We start from the raw sequence: 13,624 nt of genomic DNA, 5'->3' as shown, positions 1-13,624 counted from the left end.
GGTATATTTGATTGACTCAACCAGCACACGAGAGATTACAAATATTGAATTCGTAGTTCCTTATTGCCCTTTAAACCACACACACATTTCTGGAAGAAGGCTATTTTTCTTCTACACACCCCCTTTTTGAAGAGATATGTATAACTTTTACTTACCTCAGCAAAAATCCAGAAGTGACAGGCATTCTAGTTCTGTGCCTCGTTGCTTCTAGTTTTATCTTTCCTCCTGTGCACTTGGCTAATCTTCTCCCAGTTGCTACCTAACCGCAGATTATACAATGCCCTCTACTTCCTTCCAAAAAATCCAAGGTCCTCTGGCCTCTGAATCTTTCCTGAGGGCTTCCCATTTCAAGCTGGGTTTTGACCAGAGGCCTGAGGGTAGCACAGTAATCTCCCCTTATCGTATAGAATATCCTCCTAGATGGGGCACCTACCAGCGACAACCCATTCTGCCTCCCAAATGTGCTGATGTCCTAAACCAAGAAATAGGCGATTCCTGGGACACTCGCTCAGAATCATACCTGTCATATCCAAGCTGGCCTTTGGATGTCAAATCTGCTATTTATCCACCTATATCCAACTTCCAAATGCATGCAGATCCCCGCCACAGCATCCTCACTTCTATCACCCGAGAAAGCTATTCTTATCCTCCTAGCCTCCCGCATACCACTCCCAACCGTGTAGACAAGTGGGACGACAGTTTTCCCAGTGGGGACAAAGAGAAGGAACCCCTGCCAGAGACCCTTTACCAGCAGTCCTACCCAGCCTATGAAGGGGTGGTACCTGTAGTCAAGGCTCCAAACCTACACTTGGGTACGTTTGCCAAACCTACAGCAAGTCCAAACCTTGTAAACAGCGGCTCACCAAGGCAGTTTATGTCTGTGAAGACATATCCCAATGGTGATGTTTGCCTAGAATGGCACCTGGACAGTCTTTGGGCATTGCTTTTAATTTTCTAAATACTTAAAGAGTGTTTCCACATCTCTGCAGTGGGCCTAGACTGAATCTTTTGACCAGGGCTATCAGCCAAGTGCCACTGATCATGTGCAGAATGCATAAAATAGATAAAATGGGCAGGCAAAGTTCAACCTCTGAGCTGTAGCATCTCTTTGGCATGCAGGAGATCTTAGGTTCTGCAATTAAAATATTCTCAGCCAAGTTTGGAAGAGCTGCTGCCAAGCAAAATAAACAATATTAAGCTAGATGGAGCAGTGATGTGCAAAAACAGTGCTGGAGTTCAATCTCTGTTAAAATTGGCAGAAGCTTCCCTCTTCCAGACAGATTGTGAAGCTATTGTGGGTGGGTTGGTTGTACGGTTGGATGGTTGAATGGCTGGAACAATTTTGGCATGTGGTAGGTGACTCAACAACATTTGAAGAAGACTTCACTTGCTGAAGTATAATTTATATCTCTCACACACAAACATTCATACATGGATCTGTTGCCTATATCTTTCTGATCTGGCAAAGGGGGAGTGGAATAAAAGCCTGATTAGATAGCTATTCTGATTGATCCACCATGATGGATTTTCCGATCTTTTTTTTTTTTTTTGGCAGGAGGTGGTTTAACCTTGAAAGGTGATGGTCGTAACTATTTCAACACTTCTTATCAATCACAGTTCACAGGTGAATGGGCACCTCCAATGAAGACCTGCAACGAGGTAAGTATGTCTCGGGTTACTTGGCCTCTGACCTGTATTTCCTAGCTACCAATTTAGGCTTAGCTAAGGGAGGGGATGTACAAAGTATTCATTCTCACATCAGGAGGAGGAGAAAAATGCAGCTAAATTAGACACATCTGCTCCACGAATAATCAAACAGCGAACTCAGCCAACAAAAAAATGAGGGAAAGATGGTCTCATTATGTAGTAGAGCGAGGATCTTCAAACTTGGCAAGTTTAAGACTTGTGGACTTCAACTCCCAGAATTCCTGGGCTAACATGGCTGGAGGAGGAATTCTGGGAATTGAAGTCCACAAGTCTTAAAGCTGTCAAGTTTGAAAACCCCTGTAGCAGAGGGGAGAAGAATTAGCTGTAACAGATCCTGAGAAATATCGATGAACAAGCTGGCCTACAGGGGTGGAGTGGTCGGAGACTTCCATTAAACCAAAATTGGATGAGATTGCATTTTTAATATAAAAAAATTAATGACAACAATTTTCACCTGAGCACTGGTAGAAAATCAATAGGAGCTGAAAATGTTCTGGATTAACTGTTTCTAAGGAAAGATGGAAGGAAATTTTTGATCCCCCAACTGTGGATATAATACAACTAGATCTTTATAGAAAATTAATATAAGAAAGTTGGAGAAATGCCCAGCCTTCAATGGAAGATGAGAAATGACTATAATACTCTGTTATCAGGATAGATTAAAACTTGGAGGGCTTTTTAACTTCAAAAAGACAATAGAGAGCTAGAAAAGCATGCATGGGATAGACATTGTGGATAGGGGCATGGTTTTCTCCCTTTACCACTATACTGAGTTCCTTGGACAGCGAGATAGGTGGCATACCAATGTAATAATAAACAAATAAATAAAAAAGAGCATTGGCAGCAAAAAGCCCTCGATTACACAGCATAAATTAAAGTATGGGATTTATTGTAGTCAACCACTACTACTATTTTAAGAAGGAACAAACATACATTCATTTAAAAAACAGGACTATCACTGACTCCTGGTTGTATCAGTTATATTTGATAGTTGAGGACATGCATTGAAAAGACAAATTTAATGTTTCAGCTTTGGCCAATGGCAGGGGAAAAATCAGGAATTTCTCCCAGGAAAGGATCGTTCAGAAGCTACTTTTACAGCTGCAGCAGCAGAAGAAGGAAAGTCCCACCGCTTCAAAGATATATTTTTTCCTGACAGTCAAGCACACCAGTTTAATCCATTGGCTATACTATATAGCTATTATACTACCGTATATAGCTGCTAACAGTATAGATATTCAAAAACCTCCACAGCTGGCACTCAAAATCTAAGATGCTAGAGGGACAGCATAGGGAGACCATTTCTACCCATGAAGATACAAGTCAGCTAACATGGCTGATAGCTACTGGCAGATTCATCCCAACATAAGGAAAACCTTGGTGAATATCTAGTGGGCCATCTAATTGAGCCCTGGTGGACCAGCTAATTGAGCATTCCTCTTCTGACAGTGATTAACTGAACATTTCTAGGGAAACATGGAAGCAATAATGCAGCGTTAATCAGAGGTAGACTGTTTCTAAGATGAGAAATGCCACCCACATCACAGCCATTGGTGGATTCACTCCACACAATTGTGCCTACCATTTGAAAAACACCTTTTGCTAATAGCACCACAATACAAGATGGAAAGACATTACTTGCAGCATTGGATCACTTCACGCATTTTCCTATTTCAGAATGTGGTATCTATAGTCTTTGGTGACCCTCGACACCACCAAGCAGTGAGTGAGCAGAAGCATGCATATACTGTCCAGAAACCCGAAGGCCAACGGTAAGCACTGTAACACTTGCCTCAGAAAAGGATGGCTGGAATGGAGAAGGCTATAGGCTGTTGTGTGTCATGCTAATATAATACATTTCAAACCTCCTAGAGTTACAAACTCCTTTCTACATTAAGCAATCTTCTAAGGAACATACCAGGATGTCCCTTGGTTATTCTCTTGATTTTGTTTCAATTGCTTAAAATGTTTACAGATAGTCCTTGACTTATGACTACAATTGGGTCCAAAATTTCTGTTGCTACTTGAGACAGATGTTACATGAGTTTTGCCCCATATTTTTTACTATTTTGGCCACATTTGTTAAATGAATCATTGCAGTTGTTAGGTTAATAATACAGTTGTTAAGTGAATCTGGCTTCCCCATTGTCTTTGCTGGTCAGAATGTCACAAAAGTTGATTTATGCAACCGTCATAAATATGACTCAGTTGCCAAGCACCTGAAATTTGATCAGGTGACCGTAGGGATGCTGCAATGGTCATAAGTCTGAAAAATGGTCATAAGTCACTTTTTTCAGTTCATTATAACTTTGAACAGTCCCTATACAAACTGTTGTAAGTCGAGGACTATCTATGTAATTTATCTTTCTGATACTAGATTTCCAAGATGCCATGCAACAAGGCTTATCAGCGTGACCCTAAATTATATTATTACCCTCTAAATGCTGCTACCTGTCCTCTCTGATTTTAAAAAAAGTTCATTTGAAAAAATTAGAAAGTAAGATTATTTTTTATTCCAGTTTGACTATTGGGGATTAACATGGATGTAATTAATCAATTTGCTTAAACAATATGGAAGTGATTTACAATATCATTGCCTTTTTCTGGTGTGTGGGGGGTATGTGTGCAACATATCTTCATATCTAAAGTCTAAGATCTATCCATTTTAGCCTACAGCCTTTGGCTTCCCAGATATTTACTGTAGTCTGGTTACTATAGTCTCCTAGCTTAGCCAAGTCAGCTACATGGTGCCACCTACTGGTAATTAAATCATCATTATCACAACATTATCATTATGATCATCATCATCATCATCATCATCACCTCTGTTTTTAAAGAGCCTAGCATCTCCTGAGATTTGACCTTTCTAAATTTATACAATTAAAAGACTTTGCTGTAATTGTTGACTAAGATTATACCAACTGTCCCCAATTCTCCAATCTGCATTGCGACTGCATTATGTAAAATTCCCTGCCAGCAAAGTTAACTGGAACTGTTGTTCTTAATTTGTTAAAGCCTGTTTTATATAGAAACAAGGTTAAGGATTTAACAAAATCTGGTTTTCTAATTAGTTCCTTTTGGAAAATAATGTATAGTATATATTTGGAGAATGCTATTGAGGTTACAGTTGAAGTAATTTGTACTGCATGTGTACATTTTGTCATTGTGTCATTATGATAGATTGAGGGGGAACAGTTTTGTGTAGAGAGATTCATCCCTTATTCTAGTATTTCTCAGCCATGGCAACTTTAAGATGTGAGGACTTCAGATCCCAGAATTCCTCAGCCAACAATAACATCTTAAAGTTGCCACGGTGGAGAAACACTTCTCTGTTCAATGCTTAATAGTCATTTCTGACACTCTAGCTTTGCATAAGCTTTGTCTATCTTGTGATTTGATGTCTGCACTGGTTTTTATTATTTCAAGTTTTGTGCACCATCTTGAATTTTCTTTGATTTGCAGCCTTAGAAATCTAATAAGGTATTAAGTTCATTATTTTTAATCACTAATAATTTAACTTTTCTCCAACAGCTATGACCCACAAATTGCCTCAGCGATGGTGCACCGTTCAAATATTCATCCTGGAGATGGGCAGCACAGGTTTTCTACCATCATGTCTGAATCATACTTATGGAACCAACCTGGTATGGTGAGAGGGAGGGAACCAAGATTAAAACAACCCAGGCAGTGCCTCCAGCTCAGTTAAATATTCAGTTTGGTTAACCCTGCACAATGCATATATTAGAGATCTAAATTTAGCAGAACCCCTGTAATAGTGAAATATAGGTAGTCCTCAACGTATGGCCACAACTGAGCCCAAAATCTCTATCGCTAAGCAACAGACAGTTGTTAAGTGAGTGGCCTTTCTTGTCACAATTATGAAGTGAATCATTGCAGTAGTTAAGTCAGTAACAGTTGAATCTAGCTTGATTTTGCTTGTCAGAAGGTCACAAATGATAATCATGTGACCACAGGGCAGTGCAACCGTCATAATTATGAGTCATTTATCAAGCATCCAAATTTTGATCACGTGACCCTAGAGATGTTGCAATGGTCGTAAGTGTGAAAATAGTCATTAGTCATTTTTTTCAGTGCTGTTATAACTGTGAACAGTCACTAAATGAGCTGTTTTAAATCAAGAACTACCTGTAATACTGAATAGCACAATGTACCATTACACACAGAGAGATACAAAGTATGTGTGTGTATGTGCATACATGTGGGTAGGTGGATGGATGACATAATCTTGAATGTAAAGTATGGTCTTCGCCCAATTATTAATGAATGCTAAAGCAACATTTGTGACATTTGAAAGAAAAAGAACATTAGATTTACGGTAATTGAAATCATACGTAAGAAATTATCTGCATCTGATGAAGGGATGGCAACTCGTGAAAGCTTTTTCTTTTTCCTTTTGTTTTGACCCAAACCTTGTTCCAAGGAAACAAACACAAAACAGAGGTAACAGCAAAACCTTTTAATGATTCTTTACAAATTCCGTTCCTTCACGGTTAAAAGGCTGTTTCAATCAACTAATTGTCTCTGATAAGAACGAGAATTACCAAGGTTGTGCAATGAGTTGAGAACCACCTGTAAGTTAAAAAAAAAACCAGTGCTACTAGATTTTTATAGATTTCTTAATATACACATAAGTATAGACATAACTTCTGTCTAAAGAGCATCTTGAAAAGAAGGAAGAACAAGAGAGAAAGGAAGACAGAAAGTTCCTCATTTCACTAAGATGAGATCATTTCACTCATTTCCCTAAGATGAGACGAGAACTTTCCCAAAATCTTTCTGTCATCACTTGTGCCAGTCGTCAAAACAGGCTCATAAGGTCAAAGAGTTGATTCCATAAAGGAGAATATTTGTAGTTCAGGGTACTGTCTGAGCTTGCATCGTGCCACTATACAAGAAAACAAACCAAGCTCATAGAGCACCAGGGATCCCTCAATTAATTCCATTTTCAACAGTGCATTTTTTCACAGGGTAAAAAAGAGGAATTTGTTCTCTCCATGCTCAGAGATATTATTCTTAATTCAAAACTACTAGGGGAGTATGGGGAACTTCTAGCCCATAGTTTGAATCTACCCTTGGAGGCCTCCTCCTCCTCTTCCTTTGATCTCCAGACGCCTTGACAAATCTCACTCCTTGTACCTGAGTGATTGTTACCTGAAGCCACGTGCTCAGAGGAGGGTGCTTCTGTATGAAGGAAGGAGCTGTCCTCTAAAAGATGTAAGCTTCTTTCTGCTCCACTGCTCATTATTTCAATGGCCCCTTGTGCGTTAGAAATGGACTGCTCGAGCCATGCTCCCCCTAGTCAATTCCCCTACTTTCTTTGTGATATTATTTAGTCTTTTTTAAATCTGGGCACTCAGAGGAAATGGGCAAGAGATGGTTGTGAAGGAAATACAGATAGTCCTCGACTTACGACCACAATTCAACCAGAATTCCCATTGCTAAGTAAAGCGATTCAATGAGCCACACCCAATTTTCCAACTTTTTTTTTGCCACATGTGTTGAACAAATCGCTGCAGTTGTTAAGTGAATCATGCAGTTGTTAAGCGAATAAGATAGCAAATGGCGATCACTTGACCCCAAATGGCAAATGGCAATCACATGCTGCAACTGTGGTACACACGTGGCCAGTGTCTGAATTTTGATCCTGTGCCTGTGAGGATGCTGCTTAACAACTTTCTTGCTTAGCAATGGAAATTTGGGGCTCTATTGTGGTCGTACATTGAGGACTACCTATACCACATTTTTCGTCCACATAAAAGGATGTGCATGAATGGGGTCAGGGGTCAAAACGTCGGGATGGTGATCACAACGTGTGATCAAAATCCTGCAGGTAAAATAGCTTGACTTTTTGACTCCCCCTCTCTGTGTACATGCCTGAGTGAGGTATGGGATGGGTGCATCTGAAAAGATGTGTGTAGAAGAGGTGAGATGGGAATCAACAGAATTTGGACCCTGGCCTGCTCACCATTTACATTTTTTACTTCTCTTCTCAGGCACTAAAAACCCCAGGATTGAATCACAGTTCTGATTAAGTCTCCCTCTGTTTCTTTATTTTTGTGGTTTTTCCAGACCCTCCATCCTATTCTAACTCCAAAAAGAACGAGTCGTTTATTCTCCTTGGAGATCACAATGAGAAGAGAAGATGCACCAGTATAACCAACAACCAATTTTACTACAAAGAGGTAATACCCAGCTCTTCTTCTCATTGCTAAGAACTTAGCCCTCTAGCTGTGGATTTCAACGATGCATGGACTTCAACTCCCAAAATTCCCAGCCAGCCATGTTGTCTGAGGAATTCTAGTAATTGAGGTCCACACAATTTCAAATTGCCAAGGTTGAAAAACACTGCTCTAGCTATTTCCTTTTTATAATTTTATATTTTTATATTTTATTTTATAATTTTATATTTCTAGGCTATTTCCTATCCTCAGCTGCTGTCAAGGAAAAGAGATGTATAACAGTTAAGAGCCTAAAGAAAGTCATCTGGATCAGACTTAAAAGCTATCTAAACAGTAAATCATATAGCAATGAGATTCACATTTTTACTATGATATCTGCAATGTTAAGAAAATGGAGAGAAGAAAATAGTTTTGTTAATGTGCTTTTAAATTCAGGATTATTGAATGAAGGTGAATGAGGAGAGATTTAGGACACTTAAATAGATGATTGATAGATGATAGATAGATAGATAGATAGATAGATAGATAGATAGATAGATAGATAGATAGAGAATTCTTTTTTGGCCAAGTGTGATTGGACGCCCAAGGAATTTATCTTGGTGCAAATGCTCTCAGTGTACATAAAAGAAAAGATACATTCATCAAGAGTCCAGAATCATCAGGTACCACACTTAATGATAGTCATAGGGTACAATAAGCAATCAAATCATACTAGGAAACAGTCAATATAAATCGTAAGGATACAAGCAACAAAGTTACAGTCCTCCAGTCACAAGTGGGAGGGGATGGGTGATAAGGAGTGATGAGAAGATAACAGTAATAATAGTGCAGACTTTGTAATAGTTGAACAGCGTTGAGGGAATTACTTATTTAGCAGAATGATGGCTTTCGGGGAAAAACTGTCCTTGTGTCTAGTTGTTCTGGTGTGCAGCGCTCTATAGCGTCATTTTGAGGGAAGGAGTTGAAACAGTTGATGTCTGGGATGTGAGGGGTCTGTAAATATTTTCACAGCCCTCTTTTTGACTCGTGAAGTATACAGGTCCTCGATTAAAGGCAGGTTGGTAGTAAAAACATAAAAGTATTCATGTCTTCTCTCTACTAAGCCAAATGCTAAGGACTTCGCGACCCAGTCACGGACTTGGCCACTAACAAAGCTGTGCTTGGGAGATAAACAGTTGCCATTGTTTCAAAGTATCCATCATTCTGACTATCAGCCACCTCCTGAAAAACACAAGATGGATTCCCAAAACAAAACTTCAACTGATAGCCACATTTTCTTCAAGTATGAAGGTACAATCCTATTTTTTTTCAGGTTCAAGAGCCAAGTCTTACAGGGGGTTCTCATTCACACACAGGTAGTCCACGACTTACAACCATTCGTTTAATGGCAGAAGTTACAACAGCAAAAAAAAAAAAGTGACTTATGATTGTTTTTCACAATTACGACCATTGCAGCATCCCCATTGGCGAAGTGACCAAAATTCTGATGCTTGGCAACTGGTTCATATTTATGACGGTCGCAGTGTCCTGGGGTCAGGTGATCACCTTTTGCAACCATCTGACAAGCAAAGACAATGGGGAAGCTAGATTCATTTAACAATTGTGTTACTAACTGCAGTGATGCACTTAACAATTGTGGCAAGAAAGGTCATAAACTGGAAAAAAACTCACTTAACAACTGTCTTGCTTAGCAACACAAATTTGGGGTCCAATTGTAAGAGGACTACCTGTATACAGTACATAGAAATCGCCAGCAAAGAAATTGGTTGCCAGACTTCCCTTTGAAAAAAATGAGATGGCACCACATTTAGTTCTACAGTTATGAAATGATGAAGTTGCAAAGTTGTCTTCCAGTACGTGACAGGCTGCCATAGACAAGAGGAAACTGACTTATTTTCTAAAACAACAGAGGGCAGGACAAGAAGTCAGGGTGGAAACTTGTTAAAAAGAAATCTAACCTAGAAATAAGGAGATATTTTCTGACCATGAGAACAATGAATCAGTGGAATAGCTTGACTGGGATGGTATAAGGCCTCCTGCCTTGAACAGTGGTTGGACTAGAAGACCTCTAAGGTCCTTTCCAGCCCTATGATTCTATGCTCAAAAGTACCTCCTGTATCATCAAATCCACTTTCACCAGCCCTCCAATATCAAGAGCCCTGCCAAAAGAATGTTTATTAGATAGAATAAAATTATATTGTTCATTCTCACCTCTGACAAAAGATGCCACTGGAGATATCATATTGAAATAAACAGATAATAGCAATAGCACTTAGATTTATATACTGCTTCATAGCGCTTTTACAGCTTCTCTAAGAGGTTTACAAAGTCAGCATATTGCCCCCAATGATCTGCATCCTCATTTTACAGACCTCGGAAAGATGGAAGGCTGAGTCAACCTTGAGCTAGTGAGACTCAAACTGCCGAACTGCTGGCAGCCAGCAGTCGTCAGAAGTAGCCTGCAGTACTCCATTCTAACCAATGCACCACCATGGCTCATAATCCTACGAAAAACAAATATTCTTGGGGGGGGGGAGGAAACATTAACAGGAAAATATATGCCCCTAATATTTCCATATGAAAAAGATAAAGGTGATGTTTATCATGAAAACATAACAAGGTATCTTTATGTATAGTTGTGGTTTGGAATTATTGTGGGAGAAGAATTCGTGAGAGTCCCCCAGTTAGAAAAATAACCCACTAAGTATGCTTACATAATTCATTTAATCAGGTCAATTACAAACCTAGTGACTGAATTCATTCAACAGATTTAAGTTCAGCTATTTTCAACCAATATTTTTTGTGGCTTCATGTGTTCCTTAGTTGCTTGGGCAATGAACTGTAAGTCAGTTTATATGTGTGAACACTAACAGTTTGTTGAGAGAGAAGATAATTTTCACCCCTTTTTTGTTCCATTCGAGACGCATCTTGGCGTAACTCTCATTTAATCTTAGTGACTTTTTGTAGGAGGGAAAGCAATGTTTGATTCTTAATATTCTGTTTTTCACGTGACTGAACAGCCACTTGTCGGGAATGGTATAGAACAGTGATGGCGAATCTTTTCAGCACCTAGTGCCCAAATCGGAACGTGCATGCATGTGCGCATGTTGAGCACTAGAAACCTGAAGACCAGCTGGCAGTGCACACATACCTGTTTTTTAGTCATGGGGTGGGGGCATTTTCAGGCTGTTTTTTGGGCCAGTATCAGGCTGTTTTTTTGGCCCCAAATGGCCTGAAAAAGGCCCCAAAATGGTCTGGCTTTGGCTATTTTTTCCCGGTGCTCTAGCACCTGCAAAGACCAGTTGGCTGGTGCTCATGTGTGTGCCAGAACAGCAGCTGGCGATGGCGTGCGTGTCCACAGAGAAGGCTCTGTGTGCCACCTCTGGCACACGTGCCATAGGTTTGCCATCATGGGTATAGAGTCTCCTGTTTGACCAGGGGGTTGGACTACAAGACCTCCAAAGCCCCTTCCAACTCTGTTATTCTGTTTTTCATTCAGGGCCTGGAGTGCCCACCACTACAACTCAAGACATGCTTGTTCCGCACCAAGGGAAGAAGTATCAGTTGACAGAAGAAGAACTGCAAAGGGTTAGGAAGATTCTTGTTGTCTTGAATGCCCTACAGAAGCATGTGATATCTCTCCCACACATTTTGGCATTGTCAGCAGGGCCATTTCAGATGAAAAAAAAAAAGTCCTTTCTCATTGATGCAGTACTTCCTCTAAGTATTACTGGTGAAAAAAGATAAAGTCTCCTTCAAATCACACATTATATCTGATGATTCAATTACATACACATCAGTGTAGTCTTTTTAGCAATAGTACAGAAGGGTGGGTTTTTTTTAAAAAAAAAAACTTCCTAATGTACTCTACTGTTCTGGAATTATTGTAAGACCTCTAACCAAATACTAACCAGGTTGACGGTGCCTAGCTTTTTGAGACCAACTAGAATTGGCTAGCTACTCTTGTTTATGTGATAGCAACTGGTCTATCAGCAGGGGTCCCCCAACTTGGCAACTTTAAGATTTGTGGACTTCAACTCCCAAAATTCCTCAGCCAGCCATTGAAGAATCCTGGGAGTTGAAGTCCACAAGTCTTAAAAGTTCCTGTTTGCAGACCCCTCTTCTACAGGACAATAAATCTCCTGACATCATCTTTCGTAGCATCCTTTTCCACTCTCCATCTTTTCAACCTGTATATCAGTCTCCAAATTCAAAAGTAGCCAACTCTTATTTCCCTGCCTCCCTTCCTTTCTTTTGCTAGTTCTGTTGGATATTTCAGAGAGAGTGATCAGAGCTCACTTTTAAGCAAGCATTCCTATTGAAGAAATATTAATTGGCTATTAACCTAGGCCCAAACCACCCAAAGAACAATCTCCTTTCCTATTAACCAATTTGTTGGGGAGAGTATTTTAATTTTCCTCTCCTCTTGTGATCTAACCTGTTTTGCTACTTGGATGTCTTCTCAGTTCAAGTAGCTGTTTCATTTGGTAGGCTTCTAATTTTATTTTATTTAGAAAAGTTATATGGCCGCCCACTCACTCTTATTGATTCTGTGTGGCTTACAAAAAAAAATGGACTCATTTATGCATTCATGTTCCAGCCGATTGACTCCAACTCTCCTATGGAGTCAAGATTAGGAGGGTTTGGGGGGCTGAGCTGTAAAGCACTATGGTCTCATCTTGTGGAGCTTAGGAGGAATGCCCTTCCTCGAACTGAGTCTGCCTCTGAAATCCACATGGCCCAAACTCTGTTGGGCATTCCAAAAGCTATGAAAACTTTGTTTTTTCAGCAGCCCTGGGGTAGGCTGTGGTGAATCACCTTCTTAATAGTTTATTTTGATGGTTTAATCCTTTTGAGTGGAATATCCTCCCCAGTAAGTGGTAAAGTTACCTTTACTACTTTATTATTGTTTTAATCACAGAATGTAAATTGCCTAAAGAGTTATCTTGGTGATTGAGATAGTACAGCATATAGATAAGTAAATAAATAAATGAATTTGTACCTGTTTTCAGAATCATTGTATTGTTCATAATTATTGTACTAATTTCTCACAGGATCTTAACAATTTCTAAATTGTCCTGCCCATCCTGTTTGCTGCAAATATCACAAGGAGGGCTGGATTTGAGTGACCAATGACAATAACACCACATTGTAAAAGATTTATTCTTTGACCTTTTTTCTTCCTTTCCAGGTTAAATATTCCCATTTGGTCCACCCATGGAAGGGGAAACGTTGGTTCAGCACTGAACAAAGAGATGCCTACACAGACAAGTACAGCGGACCAATCACACTCGCGACGGCAGACTTCCAAGGAAGTAATGTTCCCCTTGGCACAATGGTCAAGTATCAACCCAGAAAGAAGTTTGGTTCTTGAAAAATGTCTCTTTAACTGAGAAGTTTGGGTGAATAAATCAGATGCCTGTTGGTTGGCTGCTGAAAAACATCCATGTGGTTTGGAGGCCATCAAGGCCATCCTTCAGTCCCATAAACCTTCACAATCTTGGCTTCATGGTAGAATTGGTTTCACAGATTGTTGATGTCCTAATATATGTTATTCTCATCCAACATTAAGTGATTTCTATCTTTCTCCTTACTGACAATGGTGACAGTGTTTCTCAGCCTTGGCAGCTTGAAGATGGTTGAATTTCAGGCCCCAGCCCCCGGAATTCCCCAGCCAGCCATGCTGGCTGAAGAATTCTGAGAGTTGAAGTCTACCC

At 39.8% G+C, this 13,624-nt stretch overlaps 1 protein-coding gene across 1 annotated transcript; it reads left to right on the top strand.

Annotated features, from left to right (window-relative positions):
* Window positions 1–277: 277 nt before the first annotated feature.
* On the top strand, window positions 278–13,281 carry SAXO5 (stabilizer of axonemal microtubules 5). The gene is made up of 5 exons (XM_087937164.1): window positions 278–812; window positions 1,556–1,659; window positions 9,011–9,197; window positions 11,407–11,495; window positions 13,099–13,281. Exons 1-5 carry the CDS (start codon window positions 278–280, stop codon window positions 13,279–13,281), a joined length of 1,098 nt encoding a protein of 365 aa, XP_087793290.1.
* Window positions 13,282–13,624: the final 343 nt, after the last annotated feature.

Source organism: Pseudonaja textilis, chromosome 1 (genome assembly GCF_049901715.1).
Source record: "Pseudonaja textilis isolate UNSWEBS1 chromosome 1, rPseTex1.2, whole genome shotgun sequence".
Classification (NCBI taxonomy): Eukaryota; Metazoa; Chordata; class Lepidosauria; order Squamata; family Elapidae; genus Pseudonaja; species Pseudonaja textilis.
The sequence above is the reverse complement of the archived record's forward strand: the minus strand, read 5'-3'. Positions and strand labels throughout refer to the sequence as shown.

Coding starts and splice junctions, on each gene's coding strand:
- SAXO5 (XM_087937164.1), top strand. CDS start 278: ATGCCCTCTACTTCCTTCCAAAAAATCCAAGGTCCTCTGGCCTCTGAA. Junction 9,198..11,406: donor CATTTTCTTCAAGTATGAAG/GTACAATCCTAT, acceptor TTTTTCATTCAG/GGCCTGGAGTGCCCACCACT. Junction 11,496..13,098: donor CAGAAGAAGAACTGCAAAGG/GTTAGGAAGATT, acceptor CTTCCTTTCCAG/GTTAAATATTCCCATTTGGT.